The following is a 19,055-nucleotide window of genomic DNA, read 5'->3' as shown; positions in this document are numbered from 1 at the left end:
TTTTTTTTTTTTTTTTTTTTGGAAAGTGCCTGTTCTTCAAACTAACTCGGCTCTTGGCTCCGGAGGAAAAGCGGCGGAGGGGTGTTTTGTTAAAGCTACAGGACCCGTTTGCTGCCGCCTCGCTTTGATAGCGCTGTGTGCGTGTGTGTGTGTCTGTGTGTGTGTCTGTGTGTGTGTGCGCGCGTGTGTGTATGTTTTGTTTTGCTCCGCTCCAGTATGGGCAGCGCCGGCGGAGCCCCGCGGCCCGGGGTGCCCGCGCTCCCGCTGCCGCCCCGGCCCCGGCTCTGAAGACGGCCAAGCCCCAGCGCGGCGGAGGCAGCGCGGCTCGCTCCGCGCTCTCGCATGGTACACGCGGAGCCGCGGCCGCGCCGCGCCGCGCCGCGGGGGTCGGGCGGGCGGGCGGGCGGGGTGCCGCGGCGCGGGGGTGCGCGGGCCGGGGCGCGGGGGCTGGCGGCGGGGCGGCTCGGCACAAAGGGAAGGCGGGCGACAATGGGGAGCGCCGCGTATGGAAAACACGGGCGGGCTGTGAATGAAACTCTGGCGCCAGTGAGAGTGGAAGGCTCGGTTTGGGGTAGACTTCAAACCACTCTAGGCTATAGTTTGCATTTCTGTTCCTGCATGCGATGTGGCACACTTCTGCAAAATTAATACATTAGCCTGGCTCATGCTCACCACCATTGGCTGCGCGGAAATGGACAGGATCGGGGATTCGGGGCTGGCTTTTTTCCCCCCTCGCATTCATCTAAGACATCTCCTTTCTTGTTATGTGGGAATAAGTAAAGGACGCCATGTTGTGCCTTTTTTTTTTTTTTTCTTTCCTTTTGGTGTGTGTGTTGTGTTTTCCCTTCGGGCGCCCAGTGTGCGCCAAAGGAAAAGGCAGAAGTTGAGTGACCGGGTGCGTTGCTCGCTGGTGATTTCCCTGACCATCAGCAGCGAAAGGCGTTTGGGTGACGTGAAACTTGCACTAAATAGACTGGAGACTGGCAGAGATAGGCGGGTTGCGGGGGGGTGGGGTGGGGGGGGGAGGAAGGAGAAAGCCTTGTGTCTTTTTTTCTTTTTTCTTTTTTTTTTCGGCAACCAGAGCTCCGGAGAGAGCACCCCCCTCCCCCCAGTAAAAGTTTTGGGCACGATCTCCTCTGTCACTCGGTCAGCGTGGAGGTGTGTGCAAATGTTTACGGACTTTTAATTTTGGAGCCATCGAGCCCAAGGTTTGCGGTTCCCCCCCCGCCCCCCGCTTTGTCTTTAGGCTCTGTGCAAGGCATAAGCGGTTGTCTCGGGGTGGCTCTGGAGGCAGACCCGAGCGGTCGCCGTCCCTGTTTATAGAGACAAAGGTAATTGCCAAGTCGGTAGTTGTGCCCCTCTGGCTGCGCTAAACGCAGGCTGGGGAAATGCAGACATTGCCGTGAAGTCAGGGGAGCGCCAGGGTAACTTCTGCAGCCGGCTGTTGCCCCAGAGTGCTGGGGATGGGGCGGGGGGGGGCCTGCCGTGGGTGACTTTACCCCGGTGCTGTTGTTGAGTCTGCTGGTAAAGCACTGAAGGTCTCCGAGGAGGGAGAAGAGCTTCCCCGGAACCCTGTGAAGGGACCAGCCGGGAGCGGCCGCGGGTGCTGCTCCGGTGTCAGCCGGGTCGGGGTCCTGCAGCCGGCGGACCCCGCTCGGCCGTGCTGCGCCCCCCCCCGCCCTCGCCCCGGCTCCCCGGGAGAGCGAGCTGCTTCACGGCAGGTCCTTAAACCTGCCGCTCTCATTTCGCCTCTTAAATGTGCATGAAGGAATTAAACTGCACGAGTGAATAACAGCATTAGTTTCAATTAATTTTTATCCTGGCAACAATAAACTTTAGAAACAAAGCGCTTTTACATCCTTAATTAGTCTTGCATCCCATCTGTAGTCTTTTAAGTGCCTGCTCCTTGATTTAACTTTGTCCCTCCTTCAGAGCCGCCTCCTTTTTCGTTCCTTTCCCTTTTTTCTCGTTACCCCTTCCAGACTGCTGCCTGTTTCTTTCCTGCAACCTTTCACCTCCCTTGTCCCTATCTGTCTGCTCTGCTCTGTGCAGTTTATTTCTACTGTATTTTCCCAACATCAACAGCAGTATTGGTTACCATGGCCCCGAGCTATGTGCAGAGGTGGGAAAGCTTCATCCGCCCAAAAGTTCTTACACTTTTGAAGTCTTTCTTTTAGTAGGATCTGAAATGTATCATCTAGAGTGTGTATTAAATGAACAGTATTCCTGAAGGCTTTAGAGCAAGAAAGGCAACACCCTGGAAAATTCTGCAGTCTTTCAGCATTCTCTGCCCTAGGGTTATAGCCCTGGGCACGGAGCTGAATGGAGCTCTTACAACTGCCTTCTGTTTACCTTTTATGGTTAAAATAACAGCTTAGCAAAGAAGCAACTTCATGGAGAAACGATTCAGTGAAATCATCTCAAGCTGTAGCAGCATAGCTAGTTTAATCACCCCTAGAGAGCTGAACAACTGTGAGCACAATGGGACACAAAATCATTTTGTGTGTAAATGAGCATGGCATTGTGATTATTTCACTTTGCATGGGCAAATAGTTTTTACAAGCAGTACTTATGCAGTTAGCTTAGAAAGGCAGAAAAAGATAAGCTGGCTCTGAAAGATCTTGGTGTGTAATGTTTGAAAAACTAAATATTCAGATAATTTGGGAATCAGACTCTATTGATTTTGCCTTCAGCAGGTTCCTGTGTTACTTATTAGAGCAGGGTTATTGCCTGTGCCACTAGTTGGGATGCTGTATCCTGTTGTAGGCAACTAAAGAGCAAGGATTATTTTACATGGTTTAATAAATGAAGTTTGTTAGTGTTTCTGCGATATTTACCCTTAAGGTTTTAATATTCACATCAGTATTAGAAAATATGTGCATAAAGACTTTCACTGGATAAATACGTTTAGGATTTTGCTTTGTGCATAATATAAGTACATTACTCAGTGTGATGAATTTTAGCTGCGTTTCACATTAGAAAGAGGAAGGAGTCATTAGAAATAGGGTTACGGTACCTTAAAAAAATAGGGGATATTAATTTTTTTTGAGCAAAAGGAGTGTTTTCGGTGCCCTTTATGTGGTGCTTAGCAATTACGCCCCTTGATAATTTGCTCATACGAAAATGATTGAATTCCACAACTTTACTGAAAATGTAGGATTCACTTCTTAAACACAGATCCTCTCCAACCAGGGGAAAAGCCCGAGTTTTAATTCCCCTTCTCCCCTCCCCCAAAAAGCCAGTGGCACCCTCAATAAGTATGAAAAGCCATAAAAGTTTGAGAACTATTTTAGCTTTCCAGTGATTTTCTATAATTAAGTGCTTTTTCCAACATATGCTCTAGCTGAGAGATGCCAAAAGCACAGGATTGTTCAAAAGGTTCCTCCAGTGAATAGTATAAATTAAATATCTACTGTGTGAGTATGGCCTCACTGAGAATCTCAGAGTCTTTACAGATCAAGGAATTTACTGATACACTAACATTAAACAAAATCCTAAGATAGCAGCAGTGTTTAAATATGCACAAATAGATTCAGATCACTTGATCTTTAGCTATCTGTGCATATTTTAAAATTGAAGTCTGTATTTCAAGACAAATGGTTAAATGTAAGATGCATTTACAGAGGACTGGAGGTCCTTTGATTTCATTTGGAAATTGTAACAAGGGGTGCAGATGAGCCCTAATTAGGCTCTTGTTTTGTGAAACTGCGTGAGATTTATTTCTAAGGCAGCTCTGTACTGTGCGAGGTCTGTACCTTTACCATTAGTGATAATAGTTGGGGTCTGAACAAAGACAGGGTTGACATTCAGCCGGGGTCTTCTGACCCTTTCATTTAAGTGACGGAGTAGAGAATGAACATGAGTTTACAGTGCTCTTTGGTAAGAAAAAAACCCACCCTTTGTCTGTGTTGGCAGACAGATGAGGCACCCACCGATTAGTAAACACGTTGCTAAAATACCATAGGTACTTATATATTGAGTTGTTTTTAAAAGTTAGTTCTTTCATTTGTGCTATATGGCTATTTACTGAAGATTGCCCACAACAGGCTCTTGTGGGAAACAAGAAAGCAGCATCCTCAGTCATGAAAGGATTCAATCACTTTCCTTGAAGGTGGTGCTGTAGTAAAAATGTTAATGCCCAATTTCGCATCGGCTGACACAGGAGTCCTAGGACAGAGTTGGCATTTGCTTCGCGTTCAGTGCAGATGTCCGTCCAGCCTCCGAAGAGAAAAGGATGTGGATTCATAATGGGGTGATGTATTTCTGTGCTGTAGATGCAGGGAATGCTTAGGAGCTAAGCAAGATGAAATACAGTAAATGGAGATGTAGTGATGACTTTGTGAAGCTGTCCAGATGTGTTAAGATTTTTAAATCCCTTCCTATGTAGCTCAGATTTCTTTAATTTATTTTTTTTTCAGTGGTGCTAATTGTACGTTCATGGAGTTGCATAGCCAGCGTCCTCTGCACAATACTGCTGAGGGAAAGGCGAGACCAGCTGTAGATTTCTAAGAAACATTGTCAAAGTAATGTGGGAGAAATGGGAATTCACTTTGCAATGCTGCATGTAAAGTGCTTGTCAGATGTAAGGAAGAGCCTGGATGCTGGGTAGCATGCTTGCAGAACAAAATACCAAGAAAATTAGATTGTCTTCAGCTATAATGTTTTGCATATGTTGCTTTACTCATAAGGGGGAGAATGGATGGAGATTTTCTTAAACTTTTATAAAAGGGCTTTTTTCCATTTGACATGTCTGCTGTCTATACCGATTTAACTGAAATCAGCTTTGAGACACACGTTTCATGCAAAATAAGATGTGCTTTTCTTGCAGAGGAGAAATGAGGAATTCTCTTGCGCTGTGGTTGTCCTGTTCATTTTTAACACATTTTAGAATCTTTTGCTTTGTACGTCAGCTGAAGATTTTTGGGCTCAAGTCAGCTATTTCAGTAATTTTCAAATATTTTTAGGGCAGTAAACATGGGGCTGACTGTTGAATTTGTAATTTCACATCCCAGATTGTACAGTAATTTCTAACACGTCTTGTCATGAATGCATGGGTCAGTTTATATATCTTCCTGTTTTCACTGCTTCCAGGTATTAATTGCCTTCACTTTGAAAGCTTATTAGTTCTTTATGTCTAATATTAAGGCTTAACTGAAAAATTATCCATTTATTTCACAATTATTGAATATAAACCAGAAAATTGATCTTAGTTTGATGTGAAATTTATTACATGTATAAACTAAATGCCCTAGGTACTGAGGAAGTCACTAATTTAGAGGTGTCTCGTTACTGAGACAAACTTGCAAAACCCCCTGAATCCCAATTCACAAATTGGTTATTCGTTTGTCAGGGGATATTTCACATCTAACACATAAGCCCGCGACCTTTAATTAGAATTTTGCAGTTTGTTTTATGCCCCTTGAGGCTGACACCTTGAAAATTTTTTTCTTTTTTTTTTTTATTTCTTATTGCTAATAAGCATCTTTCTTCTTCCCCTCTGGTACTTTGAAGAAAATGATGCAAATACACTTAATTACAGTGGTGGCAATAATTTGTTAGCTGAATATGTGATCAGGCAGATGCAAAAATGATCTGATTAGATCTGTGATCACACTGGAAAGAAGGGTAACACACTGCTACATTTAAGAGAAACTGTTCTTTTTTACCTTCCCCTTGCAGGAGGGAAGAAGCATGTCCCGTCTGTCTCTAACACGGTCCCCGGTTTCTCCTCTGGCTGCTCAAGGAATTCCTCTCCCAGCTCAACTCACCAAGTCGAACGCTCCTGTGCACATCGATGTAGGAGGACACATGTACACCAGCAGCCTGGCCACCTTGACCAAGTACCCAGACTCCAGGTAAGGCTTTGGCATTTTCGGGCTCGCTGCCCGTTCCTGTTCATTGCCTGGCGGGATGCGCGTACCTGTGAGGAGTGTTTCAATGCGAAATACCATTTATTATATATTCACCAGTTATGAATAATTCACTTTCCGATTTATACAGTAACTTCACTGGGGTTCTACAGAAAAAAAGCCTGTAAAATTTATGTATTATTTACAGAGCCTATTCATTTTCTCTTTCAACATTTTCTGTGCTGTGCCGATAGGTTTGAAGCACCTGTTGGTGTGCTGCCCTAGATTATTTCCAATTGCACCAAGCAACTTCTTTCATTCAGATTTAGGGAAGGAGCCTTTTTCTTTTTTTTTAATTTTTTCCCCCTTTCTGCTGAGAAAACAGTTCTGTTATGCTGGAGCTGTTGAATGCTGCTGTTGGCCAGCTAAAATCCTGAACTCAGTGGTATGTGTGTGCCTCAGTGGCAGCGGTCACTCCTTTGGCCAGCAGCTGTCCAACCTGCTCTTTCTGCTTGCAGCAGCAGATTAGATGGGATTTTTGCATGCTTCAAGGTAGCTGATTCGTGCTGGACAGGTTGGCGACATGTCTGACAAAATTTATTTAGATCTGGCCACTATTACCACAGAGTGGACTACAGATATGTCAGATTATGACTAGATGTGGCATGAGAGTATAATTATGTATATGCTGTGGAGTCTCTTTACGGTTTGCCTGGCTCCTGATTGCAGCAGATCCTTGGCAGCGGCGGGCCTGTGACGGTAGCATGTAAGGGACTGCTGTTGTAAGGGTTAAAAAGCATCTTCATCAGAACACTACGTTAACACATACATAACCTGGTTTTGATTGCCAATTATGATCACTAAAACAGCTCAGCCTTTGTCATTCGGGCTGCTTACCTTGCAGAAGGCTGAGTGCTTCGTGTGTAACCAAGAGAAGGTGTAGATGCGCGGGGTGCCCAGCAGACTGGGTAAAGGAGGCACTACTGACTCAAAAGCAAACCAGAGCCCAGATCAGCAGGTTTCGTGCCAGAGTTTTTGGTACCTGCACGGCCAGTATTTCCACAAAGGGATAGATCTTACTTTTGGTATGACAGTTGGTGTAAAGCTACAGCTCCATCTGAAGATTTTTTCATTTAAAAGAACTAGGGATTCTTGCACAGATTTGGCAGGTTCCCAAGCAATAAATGACATTTATGGAGACACCTTGAAATGCCTCTGATGTCATAAAGCATATGGCTGTGGTTTCATTCCAAGGAGGGAGCTGCTGAAATTCTCTATGGAAAAGAAACAATTATTAAAATACCTATATTTTATGGTTAGGTCAAAACAATATGATTTTTCTGAACGGGCTGTGTTTAATGATGTCTGTGTGGTATTCCTTTAATCACAGAGAAGAAATCTGCTCAGTGGGGAGAGATTTATAACAGACAAGCAGACAAATACTTCATAGTATAAGAAAATACAGAGGAGATTCAGCAGTTGTAATGGAGTAGCACATCTGTTTCCACATTTTAAAATACCACTGCTGACATTTTTTAAATATGTCCCATATCAGACTGACTTAATATAAACTTCAGTTATGGAAGATTTGGGAGGATATATATATATTTACAGATTTTACTTGAAGTACTGGTCTAAAACCTTTTAATTTGCTAAATATCAGAAGTATATTTCTGAAAATTTTGTACGTCGTTTGAACTAAAAGTACAAAACCCGAACTGCCCAGAGCTCGTGTACTGCCTGATGTCTTGGGGTGTGCTGTCTTTTGTAGCCTTTTCTTATAAGGCTTGAATGCTTTTTCAGCTGCTCAAACTTCAGTTCTCACTGGACTAAAAGCTTACAGGATGAGACCTGTAAATCACGAAGATTAAATAGTACAGCAAAAGATAACCCCTTTACCATCATCCCAAGTAGGACGTGCAGCTACATAGATTATGAAGCTGGATGGAGGGTATACCTTAGGGGGTTTTTTTTGTTCATTTTTAAATTTAGCTTTCTGCAGTGCTGTATAGTAGACTTGGTTGGTAGCCCCCCACTGAGTCCATCCTACTTTCATTCCTAGTTAAGGCAAAGTACTTGCAGTTACTTCTGTGGGCATGGTCGGAGCTTCTGTCCTGGTGTGTATCTCCTGTAAGGCACAGACTGTCTTCACAGTTGTCTGTCTGGGAGAGGAATCCCAGGTGTCTTATAGGTGCAGGAGGAAGAAGGTAGCTTTTCTGAGAAAGACATCTGGAAATAACACAAAAGCAGAGTTAGCTTATGCTCAGAGGTAACATGCTTGGCCACATATAGAGGCATGACCATACTCCTCCGCATGCAGAGCTTTCTGGATTATTTTGGACAGCATATGAAGCTCTTGGTTTAAGCATAAGTTTAAAAGCTTGAAATCTAGCAAAGTGCAGAAAATTTTAGATTGTCTTACAGCAAAAGATGTGAGCATATGCTGAAATGTCATGGTAAATCTTAGTTCCAGTCACATAAAATTTTTGTGCTCACTAAATTTGAAAGCTGTGGGGATAAAACTTCCTGTTTATTTGTTACAAATCTTACTTCTTTCCCTGTGCTCTAAAATCCTAAATAGGCTTTTAGCTTGTAGTGTGTACCATACATGCATGTTTAAGTGCACATATGGATCGTGAGCACGTGTATAAATACAGTCAGGGTATATCTGTATAGAGACATGACATGCTGATGGGAAACAGGGAAAAAAATGTCAGCTTGTGTTTATCCTTCCATAGTAATTTGAGGAGGTCCAGTCCTGCTAGGTCCTGAACAAACTCTGTTCACGTTGACTTCAATGGGAGGGAAGAGCTCTCAGCAGCTTGCAAGATCAGGCCCAGCAGGAGCAAGTATAGGTATGACCAGTTCCTGCCTATACCTGCTCTCCAGTCACCCCTCTGGTATGATATAAATTACACCTGACAGCAGGCAGCGTGATACATTTCTTATTGTAATTTGTTCGGATTGACTGTGCTCAGCCCACTCGGCTGGCTCTGCTCAGCTGTTCCCAGGTTACGTGGCTGGCTCCAGCTCAGGGAGGGAGAGGACCCGATTCTGCGAGTCTGACATGAATGAGTGGCTGGTGATGTGAAGTTGGAGGCCACAGCTTTCATTTCAGTGATCCCAGAGTTGCCTTGGTGCAGCTCTGTCAGTCTGATGTTGCTCGTAGTAGTGCTGCTGCTGTGAGAAGAGCATTTGTCCATTGATTAAATTTGCATAAGTAGATGGTGCCAGATTAGGCATTAAAGGAGGTAGACACCCTCTTTTCCAGTAAACTTCTATGGTCTGCATAAATTCTGTCATCTAAACAGGAGAAAACTTGAGCAGTGCACACACAACTGGTGTGGCAGAGAAGAGGGTTAAACAACCACTGTCAAAGATGGTTTCTAAACCACTCACACTCACCTCTTACCTTTCTAGTTCGCTTTTTGAATGAAACACCATACAAGAAAGCAAGCTGGCCTTTTAGAGTATGAAAGGCAAGGAAAATGAGAAACATATAGAAGAAACTGTGATCAAGAACACAATTCTTGATGGTGGTGATGGAAATCATCTCAGCCATAATATTACAATCCCCTGCTGCTTTCCTTTCATACCCCAAATTGCCATTAAAGTAAACAAGCTTTTAAGATGCAAGGAGGCTGATGTGGTCTTACCTGGATCTGAGGCTTTGTTTCAATAGTTTATTTTCACCAAGTTCTCCCACCAACACTCCCAGGTCTGGTAGTTGTCAGTTACAGGTAGAGAGAAAAAAATCCCAACTGTCCAGTTCAGTCTAGTGGCTCTTTACCATCCATGTTGTATTTCTAAAGTAACTGGCAAACTAGACAAATTATTCATCTTTGAGAGCATTTCCTTTAGAAATTCCATTCCTGTTTGCACCCAGAGGACCTCTAAAACAGCCCCTTCACACATTGACACTAGAATATAGATTTATATGACAGATTGTAAAGGCTGCAAAAGCTCTAGCACATCTATAAAGTGAGTTGCAAATTGTACTTATCCAAGGGAGTGAGACAATTCTTATGTTAAAAAACAAACCCTCAGCAGAAGTCCAAGCTCCTAACATGCAGTCAGGAGAACCCAAAGACATTGCCAGATCATCCACTCTCTCTCTCAGATAAGTGGCAGATGGCAGACACCTCACTGACTTAAGGTGGAACAGAAGTTCCAAATCCCTGTACACCCCAGCAGCTTTCACAAAACTTGACTGGAAATTCTGCTATCAATTGGAATTTTCACAGCCTGGAATAGTGGTTTTATTGCAGGGAACTCCAGTGAGCTCTTTGTGAGTTGTTCTGCTATAAAAGATAAATACATTTTCCCATTCTTGGCTAGTTAGGACTTGTTGTATAACCCTCTTTTAAAGATAACAGTGTTGTTTTTTAAAACTGTGTTTCTGTCAGGTCATGCTTTCCATGGCACTACTCATGTGGCAGAGGTGAGCAGGAATAACTTGGAGTGAAGGAGTGACACCTAGGTGGGAATGCTGTGGGTGCACAGACCTCGGGGAGCTTCCCCCCCACAGTCTGTGTGCACCATGTTTAGGACATCACTGCTGCCACCCTTTCCTCTATGGGGGTAACCTGAAGCACCCACCTTTCTTTGATGTTTCTGGCAGTTTTCTTCCTTCTTTAGGAGAAAAGGAGCTTTTGGCCTTGCAGCCCAAGGCATGCTGAGCCAGTGCTAGTATAGTCCGTGCCTTGATCTCAGCTCTTGGGGCACCTGGGCTTTACCACACCCTTCTCTAGGGCTCTGTCCTCCAAACAAAACCAGCACAGGTTTTATTGACTGAGAAACTACTGACTTGACCTTAGCTGTTAGAAGACACAGTAGACTTTCCAGGCACGTCCCTGACACACATTCCTCTGAACTCATGGACATTTTTTGTTGGTTTGCATAGGGGTCCCCTAAAGCATGTGTCTTCTCTGAATGTTCCTTGTTGAAACAAACTTACTCTTTAACAGACCCATCCTCACAGATCCTCTCCTGCCAAGAATCACCTTCTGATTCTAGCTATTCTGCAGGTATCTGTGGTTTTTAATTCCCTCACCTTTTCCTGCAGTACCTCCATCCCTGTGGCTGCTGGAGTCCACCACTGGCTTCCGAGATCTTTTGCTTCTCCCCCCTTTTCTGCAGTCACAACAGGCTGGACTGAGTTCAGGGGAATGCTCTTCTCTAAGTTTTAGGACCCCTCTGTTGTCCCTGACAGAACGTAATTGCTGACACCATAGAGTCAGTGGTCGCCATTTGGTGATTTCATCAGCTCAAACAAACCTCCTGCTGAGATTTACAGGACACATTTTCCAGCTCATCCTTAATGCTGAGGACCCCGTTCTGTGTCCTGCTCTGCACTTCTCAGGAGGGTGCAGGAAAGTTGTTAATTCAGATATGTTTAAGATCCAGAGTCAGCACACCTAAGAACATCTCATGTTTCTTGAGTGTGTAGGATCAGCCCAGTGTCACTTAATAACTTAGGTGCTAATTTCCCATCAAATCTCTGCATTATTGATGCTATTGCATGAAAATGTCCAATTAGCAAATTTTGTCACTTACCCCACGCTGGCAGTTATGGTGTCAGTCAGTCCTGAAACAAGGCCTGTACTCCAGACAGGTTAAGTGGAATGAAGACCAGATTTGTTGATAACTGGAGGTTGGTGGTGGCTGTGAAAGCCCAGCACATTCGAGGGCAGGATCCTGGTCTGGAGCAGAAACAGCGTCAGCTCTGCTGGTCCAGCACAGCCCTCTGTGAGCCCTGTGCCGCAGCAGTGCTGCACCACTGTGGCATCAGCAGCACTCATCCTTACCTCCCAGATCTCCCCATACCACTGCCATTCCACACCGGTCACCCCATGAGCATGGTGCCTTCTGTCCCTCCCTCACCCCTGCACACCCACTAAATGACGCTGTTCTCAGCACAGTGAGGGATGGAGGCAGGTGTCCTTCCATGGCACGTTTCACCCTGCATCAGGTACCGCGCTTCCCGCTGAGGTCAGTTGTCGAGTGCCCTGTTTGGGGGGTGACACCAGGCTCTGACACTGGGGCTGTGAACTCTTGTATGTTACCCAAAAGGCAGAGAATTTCTGAGTCAGAGCCAGCAGCCCCCATTCAGGCAAAGCACTACAAACTGTGCCTGCATGTGAGCTGCAGCGCAGAGCTCATTAATTTTAATGGGTATTGTGAACTTAAACTGTACACGGGCTTTAAAGCAAAACACCTGAAGAGGCAGGAGTGTTTTTCCTACACGTTACAAACGCTCAGAGGTGCAGGGTATGGGCACGCTGTCTGAGGACTGCACACACATCAGGAGACTGCACGCCGGTGTGGCAGCTCTGCAGAGGGGGGTGAGCCTGCCAGGGCTCCCCGGGGCTCTGCCGTTTCTAAAGGCGATCGGGTCTATGCTGCAGAGTAGACAAGGTAAAGGAGCCAAGCCCCAGAGGTTTTGGTTCTATGCAGTGCCTTTCCTGAGTTAACGTAAGAATGGTTGTGGGGATTAAAATAATTTTCAGTTTCATTTCATGCACCTGCAATATAGAGATAAATCTTGTGAGTTTTTCTGATTGTGCTGTTGATTGGACAAGTCTCTCTGGTTTCCAAGGGAATTTTGGCCTGCAGAACACAGAAGGAAAAAAAATCCTTAAGAAAGGGCCTTTGCCCTTCCCCTCCTGGTCAGCCCCCAGCCTGCAGGCAAGCCTGCAGGTGTTGCAATTCCCAGAGTTGGAACTGGAACAAGCAAAGGAATTCTTGTTCTCAAGCTACCGAATCAGATAGTGTAAAATGAACCAGTCTTCCCCCATCTGCAAAGCCAAATAGTGCTGTTTTGTATAGCTGCTGCATGGCTGATGTCACACAAGTCTGTGCAGTGCTCTAATAAACCTGGAAAAGGTGTGAAGCATCAGTTCCTATGGGATGCATGACTACTCAGATGCATCCCAGCACAGCATGCAGGGCAGAACGCAGCGGGTGGACGTCAGGAACTATTTCCTTTTGCAGACAGACTGGCTGGAGCAGCAGTGGAGTCACTCCAGTCCTGGGTCTGTGAGCACCAGGACACGATCTGTGCCAGAGGAGGGGCACCTGGCTTATCCTCTGTGAAAAATAAAAATAATCTGTAATACAGATGTAACTCTGGCTGGGAGCGATGATCTTAGATACCCTGGCTATCTTCAACTAATGGGAATAAATGCCTAATTCAGAGTCCAGCAGAGCCTGTGGAAATACACCATGATGGCAGATATCCCCACAGTACCCAGAGCTGCTGTTCGACAGCTGGAGCAGTAGCTTTGGTGGTAAAGGAGAACAGTCCCTGTAACCTTAACCCTTCACCCCAGTGACTTGGGGAGACTGGAGGGAAGGATTTTATATGGAAACTGATTCTTCCGATTCTGTGTCCACCTCTCCAGGATCTCCTAACTGGCACGTAGGGAGCCACAACAGAGCTGAGCTGTCTGCTGTGATAAAGGTGTTTACTCGTTGCTGGACTTGGTAACTGCTGCCTTGCCCAGCACAGCCACTGCTTGGGGACTGCCTGCAGGCTCTGGAGAGGAAAGCAGAGTTTCCCCTTTGGGAGTACAAATCTTACCATAATTGGGTGCTGAGATTGGGCCCTGTCACTGGCTGAATTATACATGTCTTTACTTGGAATATTTGATGAAACTTCTAAGAAAATACTGCCTCACTTGTCTCTGATGAACACTTCTTGAAAAATCCTGTTTCTCTGTACATGTTTCCAGCCTGGGTTGTGTGGAATTTTAGCCATAGATGGGTACTACAGCGTCTAGGAAGGGGCAGACAAAGCTAGCCATGGAGAGGAAAAGCTAACAAACCACACTCATCCAACTTACAGAAATAAAATTATATCTGTGTTGCCATGCCTAGCACAGGCAGCTCAGAAACCCTGATTTTGAGAAAAGTGCAGAGTCCTAGCCAGATACTAGCTTCTTCAGCTTGGCTAATCCAAAGGAAGATCAGGTGTCTCCATACAGCTCACGCAGCCTGGCTGTGGTCAGGAGGGATGTCACTTACAGCCTCCAAGAAGAGCGCAGAAGAGGAACATTGAATAGTGTCTCCAGTACCTTCAGCACTGAACTCAGCTGACCTTGTCTCCTTTTCTGCTCTTCCATTCTTCTTCTGCAATGATAACACAACTGTAACTGAATGACACTTGGCACATTAGTAATTCCCACCCTTCCTGCCCACAACAGCTTGAAAACTAGTCTGGTTTATTAAAACTCAGAGTGAGAAGCTAGTAGACAAAGAGACCAAAACTTCCAACTTTTTTTTTTACCTTTGTCCTTTTGGTTCAGCACTCTATGGCTGTTTCTGAAGTTAGTCAGTCAAGTACTTTGTTATTTCTTTCTGGGCTACTTTTGCTTACCACTCACCTGACAAAGCACTTTGGTGCCAGCAGCACATTTCAATTATTTTTCAGCAGTCACTGGGCAGCAGCACGAGAGGGAAGGGGGGGGAAAAAAAAACAGCATTAGCAACATATTTGGAGAAACCACTCCCATAGGATGTTGCAGAAGCAACTTGTCCCCTCCTTTTATGTGCTGGTAGCAGAGGATGTTTCCTGCCGATGAGGATGGTGTAAAGTACTGCATGTGTGCTTGGGTTCACAGGTGTAGCAGCTTTACACATAAAGCAAAGGGGAATCTCCTTTACTGATTGCTTCCTTATGTGCTGTGCATCCAGCTCCCTTGTCTCACGGAAAAGGAGTTGTGTAAAGAAGCCAGTTTGGTAGCTTTGTACTGGAAATTGTGTCCTGAGGTCAAGCTAACCACTGTACCAGTGGTTATCTCTTCATAGTTGGTTTTTGAATACACATCATTGGTGTTTGCCTTTTGATTTATAAACTTTTGATTCACAAAGTCCCTGCAAATAGCAAGTAGACCTGGTCTGCTTCAGGAGATATTCCATGAACTACTTAGGAAGTTTATAAAACAGACTCTGTAGATAATGAAGCAATGGGGTATCTGTTTTGTAAGGAACGTGTTATGAAATGAATTTGTCTCTAGGCCTAACTTAATTATTTTAATGATCCCACTGGTGGTTGTCGTAGGTGTCGTTCTGTGTATATATTGTGACCTACATGCTTGTGATCATTTATGAAATCTAAGATTTAAAAATACATTGGACCTTATTAATTCCTTGCCTACTTTCACCGAAATAAATGGAGGTGGTTTGGATATTGGTAGGTTGGGCCAAATCTCTTTTCCAGTGAAGTCAGTGAGAGTTCCATTGTAAGCTTCACTGGAAACAAAATAAGCCCTGTTCATTTAGAAAACCACCCTCATAATAAACCTGGCCAAAATAATCCCTAGTGTAACCCCGTGGACCTCTGTGGAATTACACCAAGGCTGTGTACACTGATGTGTGGAGAGCAGTTACAGGAACTTGAACATTGTAGTAAGAAGCTTCAGCTGGGTATCCACGGTACTCGGCCTCAAAAACATCTGAAGGTGTAAAACCAATAAGCAAATGAAGGTGAAGCATTGTGCATTTATGGGTGTGTGCATGTACCTTTCCCAGTCAGACAGCCTTCCCAAAAAGATGACTCTGCTGGTTTTGAAGGAATTACTCCACATTTGTACCTGTACAACTGAAATCAGAATTAATCTATTCATGGGTTAATAAAATCTTTAAGAACAAAGTGCATATTTAAGTAGAAGAAATATGCAGGCATGCAAACACAGGATTCATATGTGGAAGCATAAGGGAGGCTAGATCTGGAGCACAGAGTAACAAGAATGCATGGAGGATGCCAGGCTACAGCTCACGCCCCGTGCTGCTGTGCTAGCCCACTGACTTAGCCAAGGTTCTTTTTTACATGAAAAGTAATAAGCTGATGAGTATACCCAAGTCCCTGCAGCACATCCGCTTGCTCCCTTGTGCTGTACTGCCATTACATGCATTGTCCATCACTCCTGTCACTGCTGTAACTCCACTGATACAGAGTTACAGTTGGTAGCTCTCCTAACCCAATTTGGTAGCTGGGAGAAGCTGCAGAGCTGGAATTAAAGTCCAGAGTTAAAATACCTGTCTTGTGCTCTATCCATCCACCAAACTGCTGTGATTGGCATGTACTTCAGTCTTGTGATACTTAAAAAGAAATGACACCTGTAAGCGTTTTAGAGGGGTTTGCTTTTTGGTTTTACCTGATTTGCTCTCACTTGAAGCTCTGCCAGGCAGGATGGCCATTGGCTGCACACACGTGCGTGAGCGCATTCCTTACTGATGCAGTCACTGTGCTGCCTGCCTGCCTGTCAGAGCTGGGCACGGGACAGACAGGCTGAGCAGTAGTCCTGTGCTCTTGCACTATGTTGATTTCACTCCACTGCAGTATGGTATGTGTTCAGAGGCTAAAAGTGATGCCTTTTTATCTGGTGAGGACCACATAAATCAAAATCTGAACGGAGTGTTGCACATGGATGCTGGGAAGCATTATGCAGTGTTTGCACCGCTGCTCTTGGTCTGACTCAGAAGGGATGAGCTGGCAAGCTTTGGAAATGGAGATTTGCACTGTAAAGCTGAAACTGGAGGAATCCCAGTCCAAAGGGCAGGCTCCTGTTACGCCTCTCTCCTAATGGAGTGCAGATGCTACTAGTGCTGCAGGTAATCCGTTTAGATCTGGTAGATGCTTTTGCAGCAGCAAATCTCTTTCTCTTAAGGAAGTGGACAATGAAAACCAGGGACTCTCTTTAACCTCTTAGGCGGCCTACTGTGTTATGCCAACAAGTTGTACCAGTACAATTTACACCAAAGGCTTTGGGAATGTGGTGTGCCTTCCAGGAGACGTGGCCTAAATTCTGACATGGCAAAACTTGCATAAAATTTCATGGACATGTTTGGCTAGCAGAACTCCATGGGAACCAGTAGATGACAATAGAGAAAAACTGGGTCCTATGCTTGTGCTGGGGTTGTCTGAGAGGGAACAAGGGCTGAATTTGGGCCAGTAGTACTTAACACTGCAGTTGAATGAGGAGAAAAATTCAGTGACTTGCTTTTTAATCTTACAGGGCGGGGGGGGAGCACACATGGATTTGTAACCAGTTCCAAACATACTTCCTCTTTTATTCACATCCATTCATACTCTGTTTGCAGACATGAGGGTTAAACCATGGGCCTGCTTCTGCTTTCAATTAAATCAAAGGATGTTTCATCCTTGACTTCACTGGGACCAGAATCAAACCCGCAACCATAGTATTGTATTTAAGACTGAATCTTTTGCAGTCACATAAAAAAGCCAGGTTCAGCTTTTGGTATCTCATCAGAGCCCAGCAATTAAAAGTTCTATTATTATTTTAAAGGTTTTGCCAAGCTTAATTCTGTGAGACAGGTGTCCTCTTGTGTAGCAGGTGTATCACTGTCTCCTTCCCAGGTGTGGGTTGCCTCTCTGTAGTGCTTGGACAGGGGTTTCCCCTCTTTTTGGAACATGGTCATTGAGCCAGGCTCTCCCTAGTAGAGATGTCAGCAGGTTGCTGCTTCTCTGTCCCTGCTTTCAGCTTGCAGTAACAAAAAAACTACTGGAAACTCCTCTTTGCTTCTGCCTTTCATCTGCCAGTGGCTTGGGCTCCCCAGCAAAAACTGTTACACAAGTCTTCCTACTTGGTGTGGGTATATGGGCTTCAGTGGTTGTTTGCCCTTCAGAATAGCTTTTAACAAATCATTCTTGTTGTGTTCAGTTTCTTCAAATGAACAGCCAGGGAAAACATTTTGGGTACAGCTTAAGGAAAAGTAAGAGTAAACAGGAGCATCACCCATTCATCACTTTAAGTGTGCTAATGAAGATACAGATAGAGGACTGGGTGAACTTCCCAATCACATACATGCTTGTGGAGCATTATAATCAGTGACAATCTGCCTGTGGCTCCCTGCAGTGTCTCCCTGCCAGAGTGAGCCCTAGTGTGAGCTGTCCTGGAGGTGTAAAGTAGCCTAACTGCAGCAGTGTTGGGACTGGGCAAATTTTGTGTAGTTTACTCACTGGAGGACAGAAGGATGGGCTGCAGGAAAAGCAAATAGAAGCAGCATGTAAGATGAGCCATCTTTTCCATATTGTCATTCTCTGCAACAGAAGAGCTTTGCCTATTTACCAAATTGGCATGCCAACCAAATGCCCAAGCAGCATGGGCAGTTTCTTTTAAGCAGAAAGCTAACTTACCTCTACCCAGAGAGTTTGGTATCACTCCTGTTCACAGCAGTGGAGGTGGGTGTGGGCATCGAGGGTCGCCTGGTGTCCTTCCTCATCCCAGATGTTGGGGAGCTGCACAGTCCTGGGCAGCCCATGCCCGGGAACTTTTTCCCATGGATCTGGAAATAAACAGAAGAATCATGGGAAAAAGCTGCTCAGCTTCTGTATGTCTGGGATCAGAAGTAAAGGGCTGTGGCACCAGAGATGAAATATTCTAGCTGTTTGTATGAGCAGCAGGTACCAAAGGGAATGTGTTAGCTGTCACCGTTTACACTTTATAAAGGGCTGTGCAGCCCTTGGGTGCCTGTCCCTCTTGCTGTGTACTAAACCATACTGGTTTCACAGCACCCACACATGCAAAGGATGTGGAGGGCCAGACTTGCACCCTGCAAGGTAAATGAGTTACATTAGAAATTTTTCCTGCCTTCTCCGAGTCCCAGTGGGAGTTTCGCTCTTGACTTCAATGAACGAATAGTTAGCCCATTTATATTAAAATAAAACTAGTATCTGCATGTTTTCCAACCTCCCAGCATGCCCAGTTGTACAAGGGTTGTGTTAATGGAAGTGATGTCCGGATCTAGACAGAATTTGAGAATCTTAGGAAAAATACTGAGTTAGCTCCTACTTGAAGTTAACAGCAAGTAGGTGAGGAGGAAGAGCACTGGCATTTGGTGCAGCCCTGCTCTCGTCAGGGCACTCACAGCACCATGATTTAGGGGGAAGGGATGGTTAAAGGAATAACAAGAAAAGGCTTGCATAGGCAGGAATGTTCTATTTGAGTTGTGCATCTTCTCATCTATTAACAACTTAATTCTGTTGAGTGCCCGCAGCTCCCACAGAATTTGAACTGAAATGCAGTTCCTGCTGGATTGGGACCTTTGGGAAACTAGGGAGCGCCTTGGGAAACTTAAGATGCGAGTTTAGGAGTTTGGTTTAAATTAAAGAATTTTTGTTCCTGCATTGATTGTCATGGTCACTATTTAGTGTAAATTCTCTTTAGAGAAAACATGGAAGGC

General features: G+C 44.9%; 1 protein-coding gene across 1 annotated transcript in view; it reads left to right on the top strand.

The window, feature by feature from the left end:
- Positions 1 to 4,234: 4,234 nt before the first annotated feature.
- The window catches only part of KCTD15 (potassium channel tetramerization domain containing 15), a gene marked incomplete at both ends in the record, with an annotated part of 36,246 nt that continues 21,425 nt past the window's right edge, over positions 4,235 to 19,055 (top strand). The window contains 2 exons of the mRNA XM_084269888.1: positions 4,235 to 4,252; positions 5,680 to 5,855. Coding sequence (XP_084126014.1) covers positions 4,235 to 4,252; positions 5,680 to 5,855 — 194 coding nt within the window. The remainder of the gene's footprint in view (positions 4,253 to 5,679; positions 5,856 to 19,055) is intronic.

Source organism: Gallinula chloropus (assembly GCF_964237585.1).
Source record: "Gallinula chloropus genome assembly, chromosome: 13".
Lineage (NCBI taxonomy): Eukaryota > Metazoa > Chordata > Aves > Gruiformes > Rallidae > Gallinula > Gallinula chloropus.
This window is presented reverse-complemented; position numbering and strand designations above follow the sequence as displayed.